Here is a 15,499-nt window from a genome sequence, read left to right on the forward strand (position 1 = left end):
GATTTTTGTTATTTAATTACTTTTAGTTCAGTTTCATCTTCATATTGAAGCTCTGTTGTTAGACACAGACTTAACATTGTTATGATTTCTTCATAAATTGGTGATGCTTTTATCATATGACGTCTCTCTTCATTGCTGATAATACTCGTTATTGGAAGTTTATCTGATAATTACGTAGCACTCCATCTCTTTTTTGATTGTTTGCATGACATAGTTTTTCCATTCTTTTACTGTTAACTATCTATGTCTTTAAAATATATATTTTGTAGGCAGCATATTGTTCTGTATTGCTATCTTTATATCTAATCTAGCTACCTCTGCCTTCTAATTGGTGTGTTTCATGTAATTATTGGTGTAACTGGATTAGATCTACCATTATATTTGTTTTCTGTTTTTCCCATTTCCCCTTTTTTCCTTCTTTTGTATTAATGTCTGTGTTTAATTTTAATTTATCTACTGGATTTTTTTGCTTTATCTTCCCTTCCTCTTATAAATATATATATACTTACATATATTTGTTTATAACATATAACTATATTTTATAACTATATTATATTTTATATTTATATAGGTATGTGGTTACTGTAAGGATTATAAAATACATACCTAGTAATTTATCATCTAATTAGAGTTAAAATTATACTCTACAAATAAAATGTAGATCCTTATAACCATTTACCTCACCTTCCTCTATGTTTTTAGTTTTCACATATATCTCCATACATTGAAAACCTTACCAGACAGTGTTGTAATTATTGGTTTCTTAGTCATACACATTTTCAATAATGTAAGAGAAGAAAAATGGTCTGTTATATTTCTCCAGTTAGTTAATTCTTTCTGTGATTCTCACTGTATTCCTGAAGACCCAAATTTATGTTAACTCTTATCATGTAGCTTCAGGCTAAGATTGTCTTTTGGTCCCCACTACGCCTTTTTTTTTTTTTTTTTTTTTTTTTTTTTTAAACAACTGGCCTAGTGATGATAGAGCCCTATAGTATTCTTTCATTTGAGAATATCTTTATTCCATCTTTGTTCCTGGAAGATATTTTTGCTGGATATAGGAATTATGTTGACTTTTTTTTTAAAAACATTATAGAGATACTGTGCCACTGTTGTCATCTATAATTTCTCATAAGAAATATACAGTCTTTGTAATTGTTTCCCTGAATGTAATTTTTTTTTTTTTAGCTGCTATAAGTTTTTTATTTTTACTCTTTGTTTTTTCAGCTGCTTTTTATGATGTGGCTAGATAGGATTTTCTTTGAAGTCTCAAATCTGTAAATTTAGGTATTTCAACAAATTTGGGACTTCTTAAAAATTTTATTTGACAGATCACAAGTAGGTGGAGGGGCAGGCAGAAAGTGAGGGGGAAGCAGGCTCCCCGCTGAGCAGAGAGCTCGATGGGATGCAGGACTCCATCCAGGACCCTGGGATTATAACCTGACTGAAGGCAAAGGCTTAACCAGCCACCCAGGTGCCCCAAGGGACTTTTAGCTATCATTTATTGAAATATTTTTGTGTACTTCTACTCTAGGAGTCTTTTGAGGTCCGTGTTAGACTTTTTAAAATTGTCTCACAGTTCCTGCCTTTGGTTTCCCTCTGTTATTCAGATTGTATATTTTCTAATGATTTTTCTTCAAGTTCACTGACTTTTTTTTTGTTAGGAATTGTAGAGTCTGAAATTGTATGTTCCTTCTAAGCTAACAAATTAACTTGGAAGACTTGGTTAAGCACTTTCACTTAAAACATAGCAAGCAGCATGAGTATCATGTTTGTGATAATTTCCCCTATCTCTTTCTTGATGGGGTGGTGTGATAGGAATAGGAGTGGGGAGATTAATATTACATCTGCCTTTGGTCTGTGTTGCAGCTATAGAACCTGAGCTTAGGGAACCCAGATCATTAAAAGAGGCAATAAGTGTGCCTATTCTTTGCTCCAGAGGAAACATTGTCTTTATAAGAATGGACACCAAACAAATGAAGTCTTTGGGAAAGAGACATTGACCTCTGTTTTCTAAGGCTATTTCCTAGAAATGTGGCTTTCTGTCAGAGTTGTACCTGCCTACACCGGGCACATATTCTTACTCAGCTTGAGGTCAGTCTTAGGGAAAAGCAGTGAAAGAAAGGAGAGAAGATACTAATGACGATTTCTGTCCCCCTTCTTCACATTTGTATGTAGGTCCTCTTTTCCTGGTTCAGCTTGCCAGAAAAGTAGATTTTCTCTTGGGATTTTAGCTGTCAATGCTGTCGTCATTGCAGGTTTCATGAATCTAGCCACTGAACTTAGCCTCAGGGAAGAGCCAGGAAAGAAAATGGGGTAGGAAGAGGAAGAAAATAAATTTTTCCACTAACATACTCTTGGTAGCAGGGGCCTTGTGTTATAATTAAAAGATAAAGATTTTTCTCAGAGTGGTTGCTGCACACACTACTAGTCTAGTTCTACAGTTGGAGCCATTCTCAGGAAATGCTGAAAGAGATTAAAGAAGGGGGGAGAATCATAAAATTAACCCTCACATTTTGTCTCCTTACCCAATCTATCTGCCGTTATTTAATTTAAGTCTTTGTTTTTTGTATTCTGTTCAGATCTTTTAGTGCTAATCAGTGGGAGAGAAAGGTATGATAGTGTATCTGTATACCACCACCAAATGCCGGCAAAAGGAACTCTCATTCACTGCTGGTGGGAATGCAAAATGGTACAGCTAGTTTGGCAGACAGATTGGCAGTTTCTTATAACTTAACTCTTACATAGTCTGCTAATCACTCACTCTCTTTAGTATTTATCCAGAGAAGCTGAAAATTCATGTACACACAAAAAACAGCACACGATGTTTACAGCAGCTTTATTCAAAACTACCAAAACTTGGAAGCAACCAAGATGTCCTTCCGTAGGTTAATGGGTAAGTAAACCGGTGCTTCAAGTCAGTGGAATGTTCTTCAGCACTAAAAAATGAAATGTGTTATCTAGCCATGAAAAGACACAGAAAACTCAAATGTGTATTACTAGTTAAAGCACCCAGTCTAAAAACATTACTTATCATAAGATTCCAACTATATGATATTCTGGAAAATGCAAAACTGTGAAGACAGTAAAAAAAAAAAAAATCAGTAAGTTAGAAGGGAAGGAGGGATGAATTAGCAGAGCACACGTGATTTCTGGACAGTAAAACTACCTCATGTAATAGCACAAGGGTGGATACACATCATGTCATTACACACGTTTCCAAACTCACAGCACATAAAACACCATATACTATAAACTTTGGTAATTACAATATGTCATTGTAGACTCATATATTGTAACAAATATACCATACCACTCAGGTGGAGGAAGTTGGCAATGAGAGATTTTTGAGCGTTCTAATGTGTATAGATACACTATTGTGAGGTGTTGTGGAACCTTTTTAATTTGCATTTTCCCTGATGATAAATGCTGTGGGGCATCTTTTCACTTTTCTTCCAGTCTGTGGCTTTTTAAAATTTTCTTGACAATATTTTTCACAGAAAATTTTAATTTTAATAAAGTTTATCAATTCTTTCTTTAATGGAGTGTGCCTTTGTTAATGTATCTAAAAACTGCCAAATCCAGGGTCATCTAGATTTTTCTCCTGTTACCGTCTAGGGATTTTAAACTTTTGTGTTCAATTTTTAGGTATGTAATCCACTTTGAGTTGATTTCTGTGAAGGGTATAAAGTCTCTGTGCAGATTCATATTTTCGCATGTAAGTGTCTAGTTAGGCCAACACTTTATGCTGAAGAGACTCTTTTTTTTCTCTATTATGCTCTTTGTTTATTTGTCAGAGATCTGTTGACTGTATTTATATGGGTCCATTTGGGGGCTTTTCTATTCGATTCATCTATATTTTCACCAGTACCACATTATGTTGATTACTATAAGGCTAAAGTCAAGTAGCTTCAGTCCTCCAATTTTATTCTTTTTCCTCAGTGTTCTTTTGGCTATTCTGGGTCTTTTGCCTCTCTGAATAAACTTTAGGATTTTATTGATATCCACAAAATAATTTTCTGGAATTATCAAAATTCCATCATCAAATGCATCAGATCTCTATATCAAGTTGGGAAGAACTGACATCTTGAGAGTATTTAGTCTTCCTATTCATGAACATGCAGTATCTCTCCATTTATTTAGCTCATTGAGTTTATTCATCAGAGTTTTTTCTCATGTAGATCTTATATATATTTTCTTAGATTATACCTAAGTATTTCATTTTTGGGGGTGCCAATGTAAATGTTACTGTTTTGAACTTGAAATTCTGTTTTCATTGATGCTGTGTAGGAAAGTGATTAACTTTCTGTGTACTAATTTTACACTGCTGTAAGTGCTTAGTAGTTCTGGGAGGATTTTTGTTTGGATTTTCTACTTAGACACTGATATAATTTCTGAACAAAGGCAGTTTTATTTTTTCCTCCCCAATTTGTATACCTTTATTTTCCTTTTCTTGTCTTACAACATTGGGTAGAACTTTCAGTACAGTGTTGAAAAGCAGTGGTGAGGGCTGATGTCCCTGTTTTATTCCTGATCTTAGTGGGAAAGCGTCTAGTTTCTAACCATTAACTTTGATGTAGGGGATGCCTGACTGGTTCAGTGCATAGAGCATGTGACTCTTGATCTCAGGCTTGTGAGTTCAGGCCCCACACTGAGCATGGAGCTTTTTTTTTCTTTTTTTTAAAAGATTTCTTTCTTTCTCTCTTTATCAGAGAGGGAAATCAGGTACACAAAGCGGAAGTGGCAAGCAGAGGAGAAGCAGGCTCAGGACCCTGATGTGGACTCAGCCCTAGGACTCTGGGATTATGACCTGAGCCTAAAGCAGTCACTTAACCCACTGAGCCACCCAGGTATCCTGTGGAACGTACTTTAAAAAAAAAAAAAAAGTTGATGTAGGTTTTTATAGCTATTCTTTCTTAACTTGATAACGTTTCCCTGTATTTTTAGTTTGGTTAGAGTTTTTATCATGCATGGTTGTTGAAACTACTCTGCTCCATTTTCATGTAGATGTGTTATAGGCTATTTCAAATTTTTCAGTATTATAGATAATCTCATTGACAAACTTGGGAACAATTCTTAGGCATATTCATAATTATTTTCTTGGAATTCAGTTAATAGATAGTCATTGAGTGTTTGTGGCCCGGAACGGAGTAAAAAATTAGTAAACAAAAAAAGATAGTCTCGGGGCGCATGGGTGGCTCAGTGGGTTAAAGCCTCTGCCTTTTTCGGCTCAGGTCATGATCCCAGGGTTCTGGGATCAAGCCCCGCATCAGGCTCTCTGTTCAGCGGGGAGCCTGCTTCCTCCTCTCTCTCTCTGCCTGCCTCTCCGCCTACTTGTGATTTCTGTCTGTCGAATAAATAAATAAAATCTAAAAAAAAAAAAAAAAAGATAGTCTCCTTTCCTTATAGAGTTTATAATTTATAAACAGTTAATAATTACAGTGTGGTAAGAGAAATTATGATAGGGGAAGTAGCTCTAATGTGGGAGCATGTAGGCCATTCTCATAACCAGACTCAGCTAGAGGTGAGGTTGAGGTTGTCAGGAAGATCTTCCAGAAGAAAAATGTATAAGTTTAGTTATTTTTAAATTTCTTCAAGTGAAATTACTATGGTAAATTAGGAGGCCCACCTTTGTGAGAGTTGGAGACTGTAGGAATGAGGCTCCAAAGAGAAAAAACAAACACCTTTCCTTTAAATTCTATAAAGAATTGAAACTGGAGTGGGTGGCTCAGGTGGTTGAGCGTTGGACTTGGTTTCAGCTTGGGTGTGATCTCCCAGTTGTGAGTTTGAGCCCCACATCGGGCTCTGTGCTCCGCGTGAAGTCTGCTTCAAATTCTCTCCCACTTGTACTCTTCTCTCTCTCCCAAATAAATAGATAAAATCTTTTTGTTTCAAAAAAAAAAAATTGAAACTTTTTGAAAGGTGTTGAGAGGGGCCTGGGTGGTTCAGTTGGTTAAGTGTCTGCCTTCAGCTCAGATTATGATGTCCTGGGATCAAGCCCTGCATTGGGCTCCCTGCTCGCCGGGAAGCCTACTTCTCCCTCTCCCAACTCCCCCTGCCTGTGTTCCCTCTCTGGCTGTCTCTCTGTCGAATAAATAAAGAAACTATTTTTAAAAAGAGAGAGAGAGAGAGAGCTATTAAGAAATGTCATTATGCCATAGGGGATAGATTACTTAAAAAGTTTATGAGAAAATCTTAAGAATTAGGAATGACTTCAAAAGAGTATCCTACAGGGCACCTGGGTGGCTCAGTGGGTTAAGTCTCTGTCTTCGGCTCAGGTCATGATCTCAGGGTCTTGGGATCGAGGCCCGCATCGGGCTCTCTGCTCAGTGGGGAGCCTGCTTCCATCTCTCTGCCTACTTGTGACCTCTCTCTCTCTCAAATAAATAAATAAAATCTTTTAAAAAAAAAGAGTATCCTACAAAAAGTTTACTAATCATAAAAAGAAAGATTGATTATTTACTTTAGTAAAATTAAGAATTTCTGTTCATCTAAGTCCACTATTAAGACAGTGGGTTGGGGATGGGCAGCTGGCTGCCTCAGTCAGTGGAGCATGGGACTCTTAATCTCAGGGTTGTAGATTCAAGCCTTACATTGGGCATAGAGATTACTTAAAATTAAAAGTTTTAATTAAAAAAAAAAAGAAAGTTGAGGGGCGCCTGGGTGGCTCAGTGGGTTAAAGCCTCTGCCTCCGGCTCAGGTAATGATTGCAGGGTCCTGCGATCGAGCCCCACATCAGGCTTTCTGCTCAGCGGGGAGCCTGCTTCCTCCTCTCTCTCTCTGCCTGCCTCTCTGCCTACTTGTGATCTCTTTCTCTCTCTGTTAAATAAATAAAAAATAAAACCTTTTAAAAAAAAAAAAGTTGAAACACAAGCCACTGATTGGGAGAAATTACATATCTCGCAAAGAACTTGGCTCCAGAATACATAAATAATTTGTACAAGTCACTAAGAACTATAGCAAAATGGGCAAAATACTTGATCAGACTTTTCACAAAAGACGCTTATCAAGGGGTGCCTGGGTGACTTAGCTGGTGAAGTGTCCAACTTTTAGTTTTGGCTCAGTTCGTGATCTCAGGGCTCTGTGCTCCATGGAGTCTGCTTGAGATCCTCTATCCCTTGCCCCCTCTATCTATATGCATGTGTGATCTCTCTCTAAATAAATGAATAAAACCTTTTTTTAAAAAGGGGATAGTGGGGCACCTTGGTGGCTCAGTGGTTTAGCCTCTGCCTTCGGCTCAGGTCATGACTCCCACATTCTGGGTGCCAGCCCCATATCGGGCTTTCTGCTCAGCAGGGAACCTGCTTCCTCCTCTTTCTGCCTGCCTCTCTGCCTACTTGTGATCTCTATCTGTCAAATAAATAAATAAAATTTTAAAAATTAATAAATAAAAGGGGGGATAGTTAATCTTTCGGCCATTTGCCATGAGAAATTGTTGAGCATCGTTGTTTGGCAGGGAAATACAGATTGAAACCACTAGATACTCTAAAGTGTACCACCATAATGTCTAAACTGGAAAAGATGGAATATTTTCAAAATGTTGGCAAGCATGTGGAGCAATTGGTATTTTCATATGTTGTTGGTAGGAGTGTAAATAGGCAGCCACTTTAGAAGATTGTTTAGTGATATCTTCTAAAGCAAAAATGTTCACCTACCCTGTCATCTAGTTTTTCTACTCATACATACCAAACACAAATTTGTTCACATGTTTATTAAAAGATACATATAATAGGAAGTTTATACAGTGTTGCTGATAGTGGTACAAAACTCAAATAGCCATCAATAATAGAATGGATCGATTGAAGTATATTTACACAATGGAATATTGTGCAGCCACAAGAATATGTGATACATTAGTACACACAACAGTATGGACGTATCTTGAATATATAACATTAAGAACAAAAACAAAATGTATTCTGTATGATTCTACTTTTGTGAAGAACAGAAACAGGGAAAACTGATGCATGCTGATAGAAGCTTTGGTGGAGAGAGGATAAAGAATTAGAGTAGAGTTTCTGGGGTTGATGATAATGATCTTTCTGGATCTGGATGCTGGTTACACAGGCATTTTGGTTTCCGAAAAATCCCTAGCTGTATGCTTTTGACATACACACTGTCATTTTTATATGATTTTTTTTTTTAAGGATTGGTTTTAACTATTAGAAGAAAACTATAATAGGAGCGCCTGGGTGGCTCAGTGGGTTAAAGCCTCTGTCTTCGGCTCAGGTCATGATCCCGGGGTCCTGGGATCGAGCCCTGCATCAGGCTTTCTGCTCTGCTCGGCAGAGAGCCTGCTTCCTCCTCTCTCTCTCCCTGCCTCTCTGCCTACTTGTGATCTCTCTTTGTCAGATAAATAAATAAAATCTTTAAAAAAAAAAAAAAAAAAGAAAGAAAAAGAAAACTATAATAAAGCTAAAAGATTCATAGTCTCGTTCTCTTATGTTGGTCATTACACTTTAAGCTTAAGAAGTACAAAAAACAGCCCGAAAGTTCAGTTGAAATGTTAATGTTGGGGAGGAGGGCATTTTTTTTAGTTTTAAACCATGGAAATTTTATAATAGTTGTAGTGTTAATTCAACTACTGTTAAACTTTTCAGTTACAGTAAAGGAATACTTTGAACTTCTTATACCTGCAACATGTTTTCAAGATCTGATTTTTTTTTTTACTTTTATAAAATAATCAGTGTTATTTTATATGGCTGTAAAGCATTAAATTTTTGTTAATTATAACAACATGACAAAATTATTATCTTCAAAGGGATGACTGAAAAAGATTTTTTTACTCTTAAGTGACTTTTGTTAAGAAGGAAAATTAATAAAAATGTGGTTTTGGTTTATTCTTACCTTTAGAGGAGATACTATGAGTGGCTGTTCTTGTTCTTTTTTCCCCTTTTTATTAAAAGAATTTTCTGTTTCTATAATGTATAGAGATGTAATTATAATAGTTAAACATACTAATCCATCATCTGTTACTGTTCTTTTAACAGTCGAGTCCATCATCTCCAGAACCAGCCAGTTTTAATGCAGAAGATGTCAGTACAAACTCTAATGGCCCGAAACCTGCAGCGGTGGTGCTAGATGATGACAGAGAAGACCTTTTTGCCGGTAATTGTGAACATCTTTATTTTTTTAGGAATAGTCCACTCTATTCTGTTACAAGATATTTCCTAAAGTAAAACTGAAATTTTGTGTAAGGTGTGAGTGGTAGCTCTTCTTAGCAACTTGGAAGGACAGGAGATTTCCAGTTAGATCACTATGAAAAATATAAACTGTTGAGAGAAGGAAACCCGTGATCCTTTTTGGTTCTAAGCATTTGAAAATAAGTCACATATTATAATTCCATGTTTTGATCAGTACTTACTTTAAAAAAACTAGTGGTTATGGCATTCATATTTTGAGTAATACCAGGGATTGTAATCTTATTCCTTACAGGTGTCACAAGCAAAATTAAGCTCTGGATTTTTAAATCTGTTAAAATGTCTTTGTTTTAATACAATACTTCAGTATTTATGACCTGTTGTATTTGACTTACTTTTGTGTGAGTAAATTGATTGTTGAGGAATTTATTTTCCTGGGAAGAACTTGGTGTAGTCCTACCTTTAAAAAAAAAAAAAAAAGCATTCTCTTCAAGACAATTACATCTACTTTAACATTAAAACTTAGGTAAAAATTGTTGTTTGGATATTGAAACAAATCTTTTTAGAATTAATGACTCAAAAAATTAAAGTAGTAAATCCTTGTCTGCTTAACAACTTAATTTACCTGAACTGGTTTTCACTGCGTTAAAATTCAGTAGTATGTCTTCAGCTTTTATGGTAGTTGCATATTTGAACCATTCTCTATTTTTTGTATAAATGTGTTTGAAGATACGATTCTCTATCACAAAAGTCCATGTGAGTTCCTGCTTGATTCATTTTATGAGAAGTTTTTACTACAGATGAATTCATGTATTTCACCTTGTCAGAAAAATTAAAATACCGTACAAATTCTAATTGTATTTCCCATTTATTTTTTAGTTAGTAGTTACCTAACGACTTATAGTTTAACCAAAGTTATTAAATTCATTTTTGTTTTCTTTTATGGACTTTTTCCCAGGCAGCCCTTAAAAGTTTTTTTATTGCATTTATGTGTTAAACTAAAAGACAACCTGAGTCCTTTCTCTCCTGAGTGGGTACTAATCTAAAATTGTGTACAATCCTATAATAGTATAGAGTAATACGTAGAAGTTTCAGATTATCTATTTCATAAAAGACCCTTTTATCTTGAAGTCTCAGAATTAATATATAAGGAGTATCCTAAAGCTAACAACAGAATGTTGTGAGTGTTTTGTTGTTGATTTCAGTAGCATGCACAAATATTCAGTTTGCCAAGTGAGTACTATACAAAGATATTTGCCCACTTGGCTTGATTAGAAAAGTCTTCATGTTTTACTCTACCTAGCAGTCTATACTAAATACTGTCATTCAGTTATGGTCACCAGTGTTAGTATTTGCTTTAACAAGTGGAGGGGGGCGGTGCGCCTGGTGGCTCAGTGGGTTAAAGCCTCTGGCTTCGGCTCAAGTCATGATCCTCGGGTCCTGGGATCAAGTCCCACATCGGGCTCTCTGCTCAGTGAGGAGCCTGCTTCCCCCTCTCTCTTTGCCTGCCTGTCTGCCTCCTTGTGATCTCTGTCTGTCAAATAAAGAAATAAAATCTTGTAAAAGGGGGGGCGGTTTGCATGGGTGACTCAGTCAGTTAAGCATCCAGCTCTTGGTTTTGATTCAGGTCACAGTCATGATCTCAGGGTCATGAGATTGTACCCCCCATCGGACTCTACACTCAGCAGGGAGTCTGCTTGAAGATTTTCTCCCTCTCTCTGCTATTCCTCCCACTCAAGCTCACACTCACTCTCTCACAAATAAATAAAATCTTTAAAAAAAAGAGAGAGAAAAAATAAAATTATTAAAAAATAAACATAGTCATCTGTTTCAGTTTCCTTTGCTGTCTACAAACATAGAAACTTGCTGGGGGTGGGGGGCGGGGGGACTCCATCTTACAACCCTGAGATCATGACCTGAGCTGAAATCAACAGTCAGATGCTTAACCAACAGAGCTACTCAAGCACCTTTTATGCTTGATCTTTTATATTAAACCCAGGTGCATTTCAAAATGACATCTTTAGTAGTTCTAAGACCTAATCTGGTCACTTGTATGTGAATGGATTAATACTACACTTGCCTCTTATTTTAATGCCTTTAAGCAGTTGTATCATTCATCCTCCTGTGGAGGAGTAGGATTCTTAGAAACCAAAATAAAGAGTAGCATATGTTATCAGGAATGGTGAAGACTAATTTTCAGGTAATGAGGACATGTACTTAATTTATTTCCCCTGTATTAGAGGAGAGAATATCAATATCCTCTAAGGATCTAGCCATTTTGGTTTTAAAACCATGAAGAGATTAGATAGAGTATTGGTACATTTTGGGTAGCATTTCAGAAACTCTTTTGTGAGACATCGTATCAGAAAGAGTTGGCGTGTGACATCTTACTTGGAGAGCCTTGACCACATAAGTAAGCTTGACTACACAGCCCCTCCACTATTTGTTACCTCCTTCACACCAGGCTTTACCGTACACCAAGAAACGACCATAGAGGAGTAAGTGAGGGTGAGCAGACTGCCAGTGTTGAAATTGTTCTGGACTTTTAAACTTGTTTCTGCCAGGGTCCTTAGCTTATTTCACTTACACATTTCAGCAAACAATGCAAATAATAAGTTTAATGAATAGTCCTTTGTTTAAAAAAATTCTTTGGTATTTATGTAATGAGTGAACTATTTCTACTCTGGCATTGACATCATCAATTTATACTTGTCCTCCAAGTATCTCTTCCAAGGAAAAGTTCATCTTTATAGTTAAAACCTGTGGGGCATCTCCTGGAACTTTCAGGTCTGGTTTAAATTAAGATTTCTGAATTTGTAGTACGTTTACTTAACTAAAAGTTATAAGAAGACTTTAAGGCAGACTGTATATTTGTATGTTAAATCTTAATATCCATTTTCATTTTTTTCTCCAGAGTAGCTTAATTCATATTTAGCTTTTTTTATTTTGAGATTTCCTACTATTTATGAAACAGCCTATCAGAGCCCTTGCAAAGAACACAAAATCTGGTATCTGAACTAAAATGGGATTGAAAACTTAAAAGTTACATTATCTGTCCTGACACATCAATCAAATTAATATGCCTTTCCCTTTGTCTCTGGGTCTGTTGCCAGTAACCGTACCTCTTAGAGAATTTTAGATTTCTTTGTGTTTGCTCCTTGTTGTTTTGCTTGTTTGTAGATAATAGCTCTCACACCTCCTACCTCTGATACACTGCTTTCTTATTTTATGTTGCTCATTAATTTCATTTCTTTAAAAAACAAACAAATACTTGCCGTCTTAACAGCCTGAAAGCTTTTAGTTTTTTATATTAGGGTCATTTATTGTGTAATTGTCTATTTTATATCTTTCATCTGTTTTTCTTCTCTGGTTACTACAGTTGGAAAGATTTCTGGTTTAGTATAAAAATAAAAAGAGACCTATGTCAAGTAAGGAGATCTCATGAGAAAACCAGTAAGAGCGTAGATTGATAAAATGTTGACCTGTTTACATTTAAATGTAAAATGTTAACATTATTTACCTTATTTCAGGTAAATATGTTGTTACTGCTATACTTTTTGAGGTATTAAAATGGATCACTGACTGCCATTACTACCTTCCCAAACCTCTGGGAATCTAAGAACCTCAGGTTAGAAACCACCGGTCTGATTCTGTTTCCCTTATAGCCCTGCCTTTCTTTTCCTGTTATCAGTTCTATAATCCTGCAGAACTGTGGTTTTCTTTATGGCCACTGAATGTAATTTTTATTTTTCTGGTTTTGCTTTTTGTTTGTGCTGTTGTTTCATTTTTCTAGAATTCTTCCTCCATTTTTTGTCTACCCATTCAGATCCTCTCAGATCAGTTTCATAAACTATTGCTGATTTCCCCCAGCCTAAAGTATCGTCTCCCATCTCAAATTGTACTGTTTGTTCTGTAGTTCATAAAGCAGTTAAATGTCTTGTAACATTCTTTTTATTGTTCTCTTGGCTATTATTTGTCTTTTATTATTATTTAACATTCCACATGCTTGTGTCTTATTTTCCCAACTAGATTATAAACTCCCTGAGGGCAGGTATGATATTTTATGTTTCTTTGTGTTTCTCCATTGCATTTAGCACAGTGTTACATAGCTTGTAGACGATCAGTTTATTGATTTGATTTCATTTTAAATATGTTTAATACTAAATTTTTCAAGTGGATGAGCATTTTAAATTAAAACTTAAGCAGCTGTTTGCTTTGTGTCATACTCCTGTATTCAACTAATATTAAGGAATATTTAGCAGTTAATTGCTTTATATTACTAACTTTGTGGATTTTCCATAACAGATTTTTAATCCCAACTGGGATAGTTCTGGGCAGCCTATTGCCATAAAATTTGTGTTTGTATGTATAAAATAATCATAATGTTAGCCTGAATAAACAATTTTGAAAGGTAAGTTACCCCAAGCAAAAGATATATTACAAACCCAGCACAAATGAATGTGGAATTATCCACATCATTGCTTTCCTGCTAGCTTTATCCTGACCACTAGTATAGATAATTAAGCTGACTTTCTCTAATTCTTCCTAAAATCAACAGTCCTCACTGTTGGTTTTAAAGTATTGATGAACAACTAAGGAAGGATTCATTAAATTATTTATAGTAATTATTTTTAAATAACATTATTTTGATATTTTTTGTGGGCAGTCTAAAAATATTTTCCATAACTCATTAACTGCAGATAGATTACTGGGGTTTGTTATCAGTATCCTTAACTAACTTGTTTACTTTGTATCTAGAAGCCACAGAAGAAGTTTCTCTGGATAGTCCAGAAAGGGAACCTATCCTGTCTTCAGAACCTTCTCCTGCAGTCACACCTGTGACCCCTACTACAATCATTGCTCCGAGAATTGAATCCAAGAGTATGTCTGCTCCTGTTATCTTCGATAGATCCAGGGAGGAGGTATGGGAAAATGTTTGTTCTAAATTGATATGTAAATAGAAAGCTTTTTGTTCCCCTACCCAGCATCACTCTCCTATTAGTCATCTCTAATCAAAGCCTTTAGGCCCTTGGGGGAAAGGTATTGGACTAAGAAGTCAGCTGATTTGGTTTCTAATTTTATCTTCATCACATTTTAACCCAGTGACCTTTCTCCTTAAATCAAGGATTTTATCATTTGTGATCTCATGATGCTTATTTATGACTCTCAATATTTCTTTTAGTCAAATGAGAAAAATATATGAAAGTTCTTTAAAAACTTTAATAAAGTAACATTTTGAGTAATTTTTTTTGATGAATCATGCAGTAAATATTAGTGGTTATGTTGGCAGGGTATAGGATGGCTTGTGAACAGAGAGGAAGCACAAGAGGGCCTTCCTGTGAATAATGATGGTGTTTGTGAAAGTTACTAAGCTGTATACTTAGGATTTATATAGTTTATGTTATAATTCAAATATGGTTTAGTTTCTTAAAAATCCATACAAGAAAAAGGTTATTTACAAAGAAAAGATTGTGGTTAGAAAAATTCATTTTCTTTTAGGCAGTCATAGGCTATTAATATTACTCTAAAATAGTTCCAAGTTCTAACAATTTCTTTGCTCTCTTCTTGAAAATAACAAGACTTTCCTGCAGAGCTGCTCCTGGGATTGCTTATTTATAATGGCATTAAAAAGTGCTTCTCTGCAGTCTCATAGGATTATCATTTTTCCTCCTTGCTGCTTTTTTCAATGAACTTTATAATGCTTTCATTGGCTTCAAAAACAGCATGTGCTTATTAGGTTATTGGAGAAATCATGGTGCTAAAGATTCTAAGTGTAGTTATTTCTACAGATATATAGGGTTCTACCAGCAAAAATAATGGCTACCTCCTGGTCATTAAAGAGTAGAGCTACAACTTTGGAATGTTAATATTAAAATTAATGGAGGTGTTAATTTAATGATCTGAATATGAAGACTCGGTTTAGAGAATAGCAACAACAACAAAAAAATTCCTCAGTATTCCTACAGAAAACTAAATTTGAGGAGTTGTGAGAACGCAAGATTTTCTTTAACTTCTCCAGATGATCCTTTTCCTATTGTCTCTTGTCTGTGCGAGTTTTATTTTTGTTTAAATGTTGTCAAGGAAATATGGAAGCTTTATTGTTTTTCAGAAACCGAGTGCTGAGTGTCTTTTTAAATTGTTATGACAGCGACCCTAATAAAAGATAGATGGTAAAATTGAAAATATTAGTGTTATAGCAATTACATAAATTGGAATCTTTAACATAAAAAAATTACCTTTTCTAGATTGAAGAAGAAGCAAATGGAGATGTTTTTGATATAGAAATTGGTGTATCAGATCCAGAGAAAGTTGGTGGGTCAATATTTACTGTATTTTAAATTTGCTTCTTTTTGATAAGT

The 15,499-nt window shown here is 35.4% G+C and overlaps 1 protein-coding gene across 1 annotated transcript in view; it reads left to right on the plus strand.

The window, feature by feature from the left end:
- The window catches only part of SNX2 (sorting nexin 2), a 55,550-nt gene that overhangs the window by 11,273 nt on the left and 28,778 nt on the right, over positions 1–15,499 (plus strand). Inside the window, exons 2-4 of the mRNA XM_082724853.1 lie at positions 8,991–9,108; positions 13,899–14,062; positions 15,386–15,452. Of these exons, the coding sequence (XP_082580979.1) occupies positions 8,991–9,108; positions 13,899–14,062; positions 15,386–15,452 (349 nt within the window). The remainder of the gene's footprint in view (positions 1–8,990; positions 9,109–13,898; positions 14,063–15,385; positions 15,453–15,499) is intronic.

This window comes from Mustela nivalis (assembly GCF_964662115.1).
Source record: "Mustela nivalis genome assembly, chromosome: 3".
NCBI classification, from domain to species: Eukaryota; Metazoa; Chordata; class Mammalia; order Carnivora; family Mustelidae; genus Mustela; species Mustela nivalis.